Source organism: Ceratosolen solmsi, unplaced genomic scaffold (genome assembly GCF_000503995.2).
Source record: "Ceratosolen solmsi marchali unplaced genomic scaffold, CerSol_1.0 scaffold47, whole genome shotgun sequence".
NCBI classification, from domain to species: domain Eukaryota; kingdom Metazoa; phylum Arthropoda; class Insecta; order Hymenoptera; family Agaonidae; genus Ceratosolen; species Ceratosolen solmsi.
Genome location: NW_011948419.1, coordinates 6491552 through 6504040, shown reverse-complemented (window position 1 = coordinate 6504040; position 12489 = coordinate 6491552). Strand labels below are relative to the sequence as shown.

Genomic DNA, 12489 nt, shown 5'->3' with positions numbered 1-12489 from the left:
ATTGTAAGAGCCTTGTATGCTCGCTTCTACACTTTGTCATAATGTTCCGTATTCGTGAAAAAGAAAGAAAGATCATCCTCATATATTTACTTCGGTCGATCTCTTTTCTCACGCGACTCTCGTGTCTTCACCTGTACGATTAAAAGAGAATAAATGAAACCGAAACAGCATATAAGAATATTTATGAAAGTTGCATATCACGTGAACGTACGTACACGTAGGCGCGTTATACTTCTATTTCCTCTTTCAGCTTCCATCCTCTTTACACATACGTAAACATGCTCGCACGTACATATCTAAGTCGTGTAGGCAGAGCTGCTATGATGATTTATGCTTCGATATAGGGATAGAAAGAGGGAAGAAAAAATAAAGAAGACTAAAGATGACAGCTTCAAAATATTTCAATGTCGCGAGGGATTCACATTCGGTGAGATATTTTCTCTTTTCCACTGCTATCTTGTCACGTCCGTGCCTCTTTTCTCTTTTGCCCTTTGAGTTGAGCGTTGGTTGACCTCTTTTATGGCGTTTCGTGATGACGTTGGTAGAAAATAATTTTTTGTAATAAACAAGAAGGAGCATATCACGCTTAGTTGATATAAAAATATTAAAACAAATTTCTAGATAAAAGAAATACCGTTAATAAGATGTTAATAAGATTAAGTTAATAAGTTGTTCAATTACTACTCTATAATAAAATTTTTGCTTTAATATAAAAAGATCAATTTTTTTCTATAATAAATGTTTAATTATTGTATAATATGTTGTTCATTAATTGAAATATATAATTGTAACTCGTGAGTATTTCGATCTGATAAGGCATTATTACATATTATAAAATATATTAATGATTTATACCGATTATAAATTTCATTTAAATGTTGGAATCGTTTAAAATTTATTGCAAAAATTTTTATGTTTGAATAATGTAAAAAAAGTATAAGTAGTTTAGTAGAAAAATATCTAAATTGACTAAGATAAACAGATTGCTCCATCTATCAGAAAATGACTAACTAAAAACAAGTGCTTACTGCAGTATTTCCTTCATTTGTCCTTAATAAATTAAAATGACTTTTTTTCTATATTTAAAAAAACCATTTTCAAGGTTCCATTAAAAAAATACTTATGAAATATTTATAAAATTTAAATTTATTATTTAAAACACAATAATACTAATTGAATTCAATTCGGTAATTGGTAAACTTAATTGAGTAAATTAACTTTAGAAAAATTTATTCGTTCAAGTTTTGTAATACAAAATAAAAAAATTATAAATATAAATGCAAAGCATATAGTTGCTGATTAAAGTTATTTAACATTTACAAATATTACAGAAACAATACAATATTTAAAATAAATAAACTAATGATATTAACATTTTATGCCAATATTTTCATATTTTCAGCATACGAGTAGTACAACAAAACTCGTGTCTCTAATACATTAAAAAAAATGCTTTTTATTTTTTAAGTCATATTTGCATATATTTTAGTTATTATAAATTTATATATAAATAAGAAATATATATAAATGGATAAATTATTATTTTTACTACAAGCATGAAATTGTACCTTATCATGTAATTAATTATTTGAATATTTAAGTAAATATAAAGTATTATATAAAGTATTATAAAATTTTATATTAATGAATTTTTTGGAATATTAATGTAAGACTCGTTATATGTCCATAAAGATTAAAGTAAAAATTTGCTTTTAATAATTCACTAATTTACAAAACCTTTCTTTTTTACTTCATTTTCTGAAATAATTAAATATTCTTATTGTATGGCTTTGACATTTAATGTTCTTTTGAAAATTGATATGTTTTCACAACTTTTCCAAATTCACTTATTGTGCGATAATTCCTAGTCGCATGTAATTAAATTTTATTGCTCATTCCAAAGTGAAACTTTTTATAGGGTTATAATTTGTCTTTATACATAAATAACTAATACAATATCTTATCAGTAACAAAATGAGATGAAAAAAATTAAATACCAGATAAGATACTATCGTGTAGTAGTAAGAATAAATGTATACAAAACAATAGAGAAGGGCATTGAAAGGATAAAAAAAATGGTGTGCCGTTGCATAGGACGCAGAGACGAAGAAATGAGAAGCACATTTGTGCAAGCACAATACTTGGAAAAGGCATTAGGTGACATGTTCTCTTTGTCTGAAGTCACGTATTGCCGCTCCAGCTTACAATGAACTACATATTCAAATGTTTTATATTCGCTGTTCCTCGCAACTCATGATCTACACTACATGGCAAATACCGAAGAAGAGCTTACTCCTGTAAATCTATATCAGTATTTTTGGGCAAGTAATAAAGCTCGATTTTGAAAGTTGTTTTTTTTTCCTGGTATAAAAATGCTATTCTACATTGACGTTCAAACGATAAATTCGTAAATTAATGCTGAAATCGTAGATTCAAAGTAGTTCTTAATGAAGAAACTGTGTAAATAAACGTCTAAAGGTATATTTTCACTTCTTTTTTTTTAAACATAGGTCTTACTTAAAATATTTTCATTTCTATGATAAAAATGATTATTTTTTTCTCATTACAAGTCTGTGATTTGTTTAAAAATGTTTAACAAGGAGAATTTGGTTCTGGAACCATAATTTTTCTATTTTATTAAACAAAATTTTCTATTATTTTCTTTTTGAAACTCTTGGTGCAATTAGAGCTGAGTATTCCAATTGTAATTCAAATGTAATAATTCATGCTTTAAAATAAATAATGAAAATAATTAAGACTTAACATAGAACGATCTGATCCAAATGCACATGAAGAATTAGTAAATCGAAGTCCTGCTTGATAAAAATTGATACACAAATTATAATTTTACATATGTTCTTGAATTAACATAATCAAATACTAAAAATACATTGGTATACGATGCGAAATTTATTTAAATATAGCTATATTTCTGTGTGAAAACCACTACTAATCACGTTTTTTACAAATTACGAATAGAATATAAAATTATTTTCAAGATCGTATTATACACATTGCAAATACTTATTCAAAATTATTTTCTTTGTTTATGTGTATATAAAAACATTTTCCCATGAGAAAAGAGATAATAATTGAGGATGAACTTCATATGAGAAAGAAAAACATACTAAATCGCAACTAACCCAGTGGAAGTTGAAGGACTGAAATGCCCCGAAGAGAATTTGAACTATGCAGAAGGAGGGTGATTTCGAATGGCAGTAAACGTTCTTCACATTCCAGCGTTGTCTTAGCTCTCTTCCCAACTCCGGGCCAAATATACGTAAGCGACACAGACCCGCCTCTACATTCTCGTCGTTCATTGCTCTCCTTGCGAACAAGAGTTTTTCGACTTGACTATATACAACAGGAGGCATAATAATACCGTCCTCTTTTAAATTGCGGTATTATTGAAATTTACTCGTGAAAGCTCTTCTTACGTTAGTCTTTCTTCGATTTTTATTTCCAAGGACGAACTTTTATGAGAAATTGCATTGCCGTCTTCCGAAAATTCATCTAAATTATTAATGTAATAATTACTGTAATATTCTATTATTTATAATTGTAATTACTGCGATGACATTTTGAATTAAAAATAAAAAATAAAAAAAAATACAGGATAAATAAAACCTTAAATATCTATGTAATTTTATATTTTGGCTCTAAAAGATATGGTGAAATATGATATTACTGTAATAGATTTTTATTATATTATATAAATTAATTAAGTAATCACACGTAATTGTAGAAGGCGTACTCATAATAAATTTGTTGCTTAAAATAAAAATTGTATCACATTAGCAATTATTACTATAACTTAAATTTAGTCAGCAGAGCTGCCTACAATGCATAAGGTTTATATTCCTATTAACATAATTTATAATTCGTTGGTCATTTGGTATCTATTATTTAAAACGAAATTATATATTATTAATCATACTCAAGCTTTAACGTTTAATAACGAATGTAATACAACTACTTACGTTTAAAAGTGAATTATAAGAAAAACATAATTTTTGTTCGCGTTCCTCTCTTACACCTTTTAAGCTTTCGTAAGCAAGCTTTTAAACGGTATCAAACGAGAAGCGAAAGAAAAAAATAACATAGTGGAAGCAGCAGCGAATGAGAGATGGAAAAAAGTGGAATAACTAAAATCTAGAAAGGTTTTAGTTTGGTGTATTCTGGTTGAGCTACTCAGCAGACCACCACTGTTGTTCTGCACCAGCTCTCGCTTATCTTACGAAGTGATTAACGATGTAACCTCGCGCACATCATTCATTATTGCGCGTCAAAATCTGCGGAACAGAAAGACAAAAAATGCAGAGCCGCGCGAGACCTTCTCAAATACAGCTCTATATGCACGATGTCCAGCAATCCACTCACCCCTTTGGCGTTTTCATTTTTTTTTTTTTTTTTCATATTATATGCTCCGCACATGCTAAATATTCCATCAAACGTGTATGCAGAAATGCACGAGCTTTAGGAGCAGCGATACGCAAAAGACGCGGGCATGCACTCAATTATTAGGTTTCAATGAAACTCCATGAATAAGGTCGACCAGTTGGATCTTTGCTTCCCGGCTGAATTTAGCACGCGCAGAAATAATGCGAGAGTAAGCAAATATCGGTGGAGAAACCAAAGTTTTCATTAGCTTCGAATGGATGTTTGTACGAAATAAGCACCTTTCATTTTAAAATAAAAAGATACTTTCGATCCATTTTCTATATTCTATTAGAACATTGCTTTCGAACTTTTACATTTCGGATATTAGGATTTTAGTTCTTTTTTAATAACCTGTTGCTAAGCACTAATTATATTCTCCTATAAAAAAAAATCAGTTTAAATAGAACTTAAAAAAAAATAAGCCATTCCAGGGTAAACAAACTTTCAACTATCTCTTATATAATTTGTGTATCTATAGATCGAAATTCCTGAGCCTTAAAATCTATGCATTTTTCTTACCTCATAGTTATTAAAATAATATCAATAAATAATATTATTATTTAAAAAATGCATAAATTAATCTTTTTCGTAAATCAGTAATATTAATGTTATTGAAATCAAGATACTGAAGTCTAAAATTACATGTATATTTCTAAATAATTTATTTAAAAAAAAAAAAAAAAAAAAAATTAAATATACATATAACTTTTAAATCGGCTATTTAATAACTATTGTTTTACATTGGACTATACTACGTTGAGAAAATTTAGTCATATAATAAAATGCGTATATTTGATTTCATAAACACGCATACATTTTTATTATACTAAATTAGTAAAATTATAATACTTTTTCTGAAGCTTCGTCTTAACCTATTGTAATTTAATATCCTTATATATACAATTTTGGTATAAATTTCCGTGAAGGTCTATTATATCATCGTTCATACTTTTGCTTAAGCCATAAAGATAAATAAGAAGAACTTCATACAAGAACAAAATAAAATAATTGAACACAATATACTCTAACCTCAAAGTGAGCAAACTTTTCTAGAATCTCTTTTTTCGATCACGATAAACTTCAAAAACAGTATGAATCTACGCAGACATTATTTCTTACATTTGTGGTTCTCATATTTTAACTTGAACTTGAATTTTATAATAATTTTTCTATTAATAATTAAATATCAAATTTTAATTGTAACATAGCAGTTAAATGATATAGTAATACCTTCATCGAATGAAAATCTTAATTATTTCAATTTATCATTTTTAATATAATTATAAAATATGAATTAAAAATAACTGCACTAACTTATAGGGCGTTTTAATTTTATATTTACTTTATAATACAAAATTGTTTGTGTTTCTAATATTTTTAAATGTTTCCTATGTTTCAAAATTGTCTAGTACAATTCTTATGACCTATAAACTAAAGCATAATATTTTTTAAACAAGTAATGAGCTTACTTAAACAAATATTTTAAATGCTCCTTCTCTTTCTTTCTTTCTTTCTTTCTTTCTTTCTTTCTCTCTCTCTCTCTCTCTCTCTCTCTCTCTCTCTCTCTCTTACTCTAGCTTCACTTTCACCAAATTAATAATAGGAATGAAGAAATAGTAATATATTTTTCCCTTTTTGACGTGATCAAGTATTAGCAATTTTATTATACATGTATTATTTTATTATCTAATAAAACTAATAAGTTCTCAATTATCTTTCCACTGATACTAGAGAACTTAAGGGATATCGTAATGACGTTCAGAAAAACGTGATTAATAAAAAATAAGGATTCTATTTCATGCTCTTACATTCAATGTACTTAAAAGAAAATGTATAAATAATTTGACTCTTTTCAACGTAAAAATATTTTTTAAATATTAATAATTAATGTCTTACCTTCTTCGCGTCGTTGTTATTGTCGGCTGCGTGATGTGGCTGAGGACTCATCGCTGCGCCATTACTGACTGCGCCACTTTGCGACAAAAGCTCATCGCTTCCCCTCTGCAATAATAAAGAAATGGAAATCTCCTTTAATAAACATTCTATAACTTCATGCACAAATAATCATCTTATAATGAATAATAAAATTCACTTTCCAATTTTGAAAGACTAGAATGTAACACGTATTAAAAATGCAAAATCGCCAGTGGACGATTTAAATGTCGAATTAGCAACGAAAAACACGCCATTGGAAAGGTAGAGAAAAAAGAAGAGGAAATCTCAAGAAATCGCCCAAGAAAATATACCATCTAATCCACATAAAAGCTGCATCCTAGAGAAAAGCTGGGCCGAAGCGTTTTTCGTACTCTCATCCACCGATTTCAAGATGGTAAAATGGTTGATCAAAGAACGTAAAATCCGAAGCAAGCTAGGAGAAAGATTGGGCGAGAGAAAGAGATAAAGAAACAGATACTCCAGTAAGGAACTTGAAAAGGAACAGTAACACAACGCGTAGCACGAAGAGATCGGGCGTCACGAGTGCTGAGACTACGCTACAACGTGGAAGGGATGATCTCGCGATCCTTCCTTATAGGAAGCGGCGCATAAAATGGGAAAGCCCGTGCCCGTAAAGCGAGTACTCACAAGGGTAGCACCAGTAGTTAACGGAATATGGCTACTGTCGTACCGAACGAGAAGCGTGAAAGCGATGACGGAAAAAGAGAGAAGGCTAAAGCTTTACTAAAGGAGCCTGACAGGAGCTTAGTGGGCCGGAGTTCTCGCTGAGTTATTAAATGTGGCTCGATGGATTAAAGCGCAAGGTGATCCGTTTACGAGAAGAATACAAAATGACTGCTATTCCTATACTCCACCCCTCGATCTAACTATCGATCTCTCACTCTCTCATCTATCTATATATTTATCTCTCTTCAACTCGAACTATAGTTAACCGATCTTAAGCAACCTAAATGGATTTATCGAGTAGTTGAGCTTTTACAAACATATTACCTTAAGGCACCTTTATAAAATAATACGGCCAATTAAAGCCAGAAAAATTGATAATTTGATAAATTATATGGAAGTTTTATCTTTGACTAAGACCTTAATTTTTAGAAAACTAAAAATAGAGATTATAAAATGCATAATCGATCATTTAAATTGTCATAGAACACAACTGATCAAATTTAATTAAAAAATATTAGACATGCATATACACTAAATATCTAGTTTATTTGTATGGAAATAAAAGATTAATATGAAAATTAAAACATCCTCTTTTATCGAGTAACTATTGGAAATCATAAACCTATAATTAAACAAATACTAATGTGCAATATTATTCTAATATAATTGCTGCTACACTAACGATATTAAAATCCTTTTGGAATATTTATTATATTTATTTCTAAAAATTGAAAACACTGATTCTATTTTTGTTTATATTATATTTTAAATTACAATTTATAAAGTTCAAGAATAAAAAATAACATGGCAAACCTGGCAGATTTGCTGATCAAATAAAAATATTCAATATAAAATGCATATATTAGACTGGAAAAACGTGAAAAACAGTTTTACTGTTCGCACTTTTAATCGCGTCCTTCTTAAAGTTAACCGTAGTACAAAAAAATTAAATGCATTAATAATATGTCCAAAGACAAAGACGCACAAGAATTGAAGCAAAGAGGTGGGGGGAAAACTACGTACCTTTGATGATAACTACGTACTTTATCGACGATGTTTAGTTTAACAATATATAATAAAAACAACGGAAATTAATAACAATAAGCAATGAAAAGAAATGGATTATGATTTTCGGTTTATCAAAATTTGCAAAATTTTGGTCATCACTCTTAAAAAAAAGATACGATAGACATATTACACAATACATACGACAGTAAAATTAATAATACAGACAATAACTTTGGATCACTTACTCGAATGTTATAGACAATGAATAAAACAGCCTAATGATTATTCCTAAAGTACAAAATACATTTTAAACTTATTAAAATTACGTAAATTAATTTTTATTCATAAATATGTTATTCGTATTTTATTTTTATTTTGATTCATAATACATATTATGTATATGGATATTAAATTTTATAACTTAGTAGCCTTATCATAATTTTATATTAGCAACATAATTTTAGGTGTTCCAAATGTTAGAAAATAACGATTGGGACTCATCAACTTTTGTAGCTACAAGTATTTCAAATATTCATTCTAAAAAACAAAGTGTTTTCTAGAATTTATTATGAGGCAGTAAAAAATTGAAGGAATAAAAAATATTGAAATATAAAAATAAGCAATCTTCGCATATTTCGATTGCTCGAGAAACAGTATTGTTTCTAATACATTATTACGATATACAAGTGTTATCATTATTTTATATTTTAATACACAATTTTAAATAAAACTTTTTTTTAAAAATCGGTATAAATGATAATTAGTTATATTATATGATAGTTATACCATACATATAACTAATATAAATATAATATAATATAATATAAAGATAATATAATTAAAAATTGATTTTTAAAATTAATCTTATATATTTATTTATGCTTATGTATGTATATGTATTAAAAAGCAAAGAAAGAAACTTTATATTTTAGTATAATTATTCAGTTTTATAAATATTAATTCTAATTAATTATAATAAAATAAATTACAAATACTTTGAACAAATGATTACATAAACTATAAGACTATTTTTAATACTAAATTCTCACAATAAAATTATAAGTTTCCATTAACTCATGAAATGCACAAAATTGCTTTATCTAATCCATTTCAGATTTTCGTGTCCAGTTTCTCTTAACTCTAAACAACAGTTTAATTTTAAATAACTAGATTTAATTTATAATATTTTATGCCTGTTTTTTTTGTGACTTCATTATATTTATAAATATTCTTATTCAAGTTCACAAGAAAAGAATATAAAGAAATATAATTAATAATTTCACCTAAATTTATTAAAACTTTCAGAGATACAATTATTACCAAGAAAAAATTAAGTGAATTGCAATGAAATTCGTCCCAATTTTATCTATTATTTTTCTAAATTTTGTAAGCGGCATTAAATAAAATAAAGTTATTCGAAAATTTAAAAATAAATAACAATATTCCAAATTTGATGAAAAAGATTATATCATATAAAAAATATCAATAATATTATAATAGCTGACTAAAGGCTGACTCTCCCTAAGTATAATAGTAATCATTATTGTAGACGATTTTCTTTAACACAGTTCAGCGTGCCTATATCAGATTGATCTCAGAAAAAATATAATAGTTAAATGAAGCATGGTAGGAAATTACATTAAGAATAGTCTTGAAAAATCGCAACTATCTGCCTCTGAGTTCCGAAATCGAGATTCGTGTCTATCTAAATAGAAATAAGGTAGAAAACAGCCAAAAGACAGTATCGCACATCCATGTGGTATAACATAATATCGTCAAGTTAAAATCGAAATAGAAAAATAGTAAAACTGAATTGTTCCATCCATTTATCCAATCACAATGAATTTATTAATTATAATACCTCATATTCTATACCTATATACATATTTTATACTTGTATACGGATTCTAATTTCATTGCAAATCAAAGTCTTAAAAATTATTGTAATCCCAATTATACGTACAAAAATAAATCCTGGATACTTATTTTAATTTCTTATTTTAATTAATATTTCTATGTAATATTTGTTCAGCAACATCAATATAATTTCAATATACCAACACTATTACAATATTATTATAAATACGAGATGCGGTTTGTGCATATTTCAAATATAAAAAATGCATTTAAACTAACACAACATTGTGTTTCGAAGTATTTTTCTCAAAATTTTATTATTTTATGAATGAAATAATTATAGTTATATACTAAACAATTGGCATTTCGTGTAAATTAACAATTGGAAAATTAGCTTTTTCAACTCCAATATATAATATTCAATTAAATCTACGTAATTGAATGGCTTCCATTGAGGTATCATCGTGTCAACCCTGCGGCAGTACAATGTGCGGTGGTGAACCAAAGTAACGAGAAAACCAACATAAAAAAGTATTCGTTTATAATGGTTTGGAAAGGAAAATCATTAAAATAATATTTTTCAAGTAAAAAATAATGTACACAGCAATTTAAAAAATAAATTTATACAATAAATCGTTATTATATAGTTGAAATCAAGTGGTTATATAGTTCAAATTATCGAAATATAGTATATTAGTTAAAAACGCCCTAAGTAATAAGATAATAATGCTCAATAAAACGGTTTTAATATAATCAATATATCTCTAGTATAAAAGAAAATAATATCAGTTTTTTATATTATTTCTCTATGATAATGAATATTTTCCAGTACTACATAATCACTGATTTATTCATCAACAATTGCAATAATGTATAGTAGTTTTAATTGTAATATTAAAGTAAAAATTATAACGCATTATATTAATAATATCATCCAATGCGCACAATTTTAATACTTTACGAAGATAAAGTTTACTCATAGAAGTAATGAAGATAAATCTTCACCATCTCTTATCAGTTTCGTTACGTCACTACATTTTCAAATAAGAGGTTGTTCTACTCATGTGAGACTAAGTTATGCTTTCGATACGATGATAAAATAGAAGAATGAATAAACTAGAGAGAAATACGAAGGTAGAAAAAGTAAGAAATAACAACAACGAAGAAGTAAAAGAAAAAGAATGTTGCATTTCTTTCATTTTACATATATGAACCGTTACTACACCGTTGCAACTTCAAACTGATATCTTTTCTCGTCCCCTCGGCGATCCTTCGATAACTTCGTACTTATGCAGTTACGCCACTCAACGTCATGAATTTCAAAATAATATTCAAGTAAACAAGAACGTATATTGATAGAAAAAGGTAAAACACAGAATAAAATGAGAAAGAACTTTAAAAATAGCAATATCTTCTACAGCAAACGTTATTCCTTCAACTTAGTACTTAAATACTTGAAAAAATCGATATAAAAATTAAAGTTATTACCATCATTTTTTATTTTATATACAAAAAGGAAAGTAAAAGAAATAAAAAATAAATAATAAAAAATTAAAAGACATTAAAAGGTTAAATTTGTGCACTAATGTTCTTTTTATTTGCAATTACTTATTTATTGCTTGTGTGTGTCAACAAAAGGGATTAATAGGAGCAAACTCATTTAAAAAATTATTTCTTCATTTTAATATATATTGTATTACCCATCTTTTACAATATCAATAATACCATAATTCTCTAGCTCCTTCCTTTCATTTACTAGATTATCTCAAATAAGATGAACAATTTTAAGAATTAATTACATTTAAAAAAATAATATTTTAGTCCTAAAGACGAAAAAAATCAAATAAAATAAATCTGTATTCATCGCACTATTCATGAATGAGATCATTTTTTCTCTAATTAAGAATTAACCGGTATATTACATGAAGCGCAGCTACTAATTTTCACAAAACACGAAGCAATTCAAACTTATTTTACGAATATTTATAACTTCATTTCATATTTTTTGTATTACAATTTTAAAATTTTGATCACTAATCAAAATAAAATTCATCGTCATTGAACTGTATATTACAATTTACAGTACTTGTCTCTAGAATCTAGAATATTTATATATTAAACTTTGTAAAGGAATATACAAGCATAATCCAATTTTTAATGCAAATCACCAGATATAATAAATTGGTAAAATATTAAATAAACGTTTATTAGATTATATTATCTGCTAATCATTACGAAGAATCTATAAGTTGTGAAAATACCAATCATTTACTAAAACTAGTTTATTTACTACCAATCATTTACTAAATACCAATCATTTACTAAAGATAGTTAAAAACGTTAGTTAAAGACGATTAAAAACTTTAGTTAAACAACGATTGCAGATTAATTTAAAAAATTTAATTTAAATTCACATTAAATTTACTTATAATAATCATAAGTTACTGTACATATAATTGATTACTAAGTAATGAAAAATATATTACCAAAGTATATAATAAAAACACTAATTATCTTTTTCTCTAAAAAAAACCTTTTTATTAATAACAAATGTTACAAATC

The 12489-nt window shown here is 26.8% G+C and overlaps 1 protein-coding gene across 4 annotated transcripts in view; it reads right to left on the bottom strand.

The window, feature by feature from the left end:
- Nucleotides 1-12489, bottom strand: part of heph (polypyrimidine tract-binding protein 1 heph) — a 272954-nt gene that overhangs the window by 101705 nt on the left and 158760 nt on the right. For all 4 annotated transcript variants that reach the window (XM_011497567.1, XM_011497568.1, XM_011497570.1 and 1 more), the window contains one exon: nt 6337-6441. In XM_011497567.1, coding sequence (XP_011495869.1) covers nt 6337-6441 — 105 coding nt within the window. The remainder of the gene's footprint in view (nt 1-6336; nt 6442-12489) is intronic.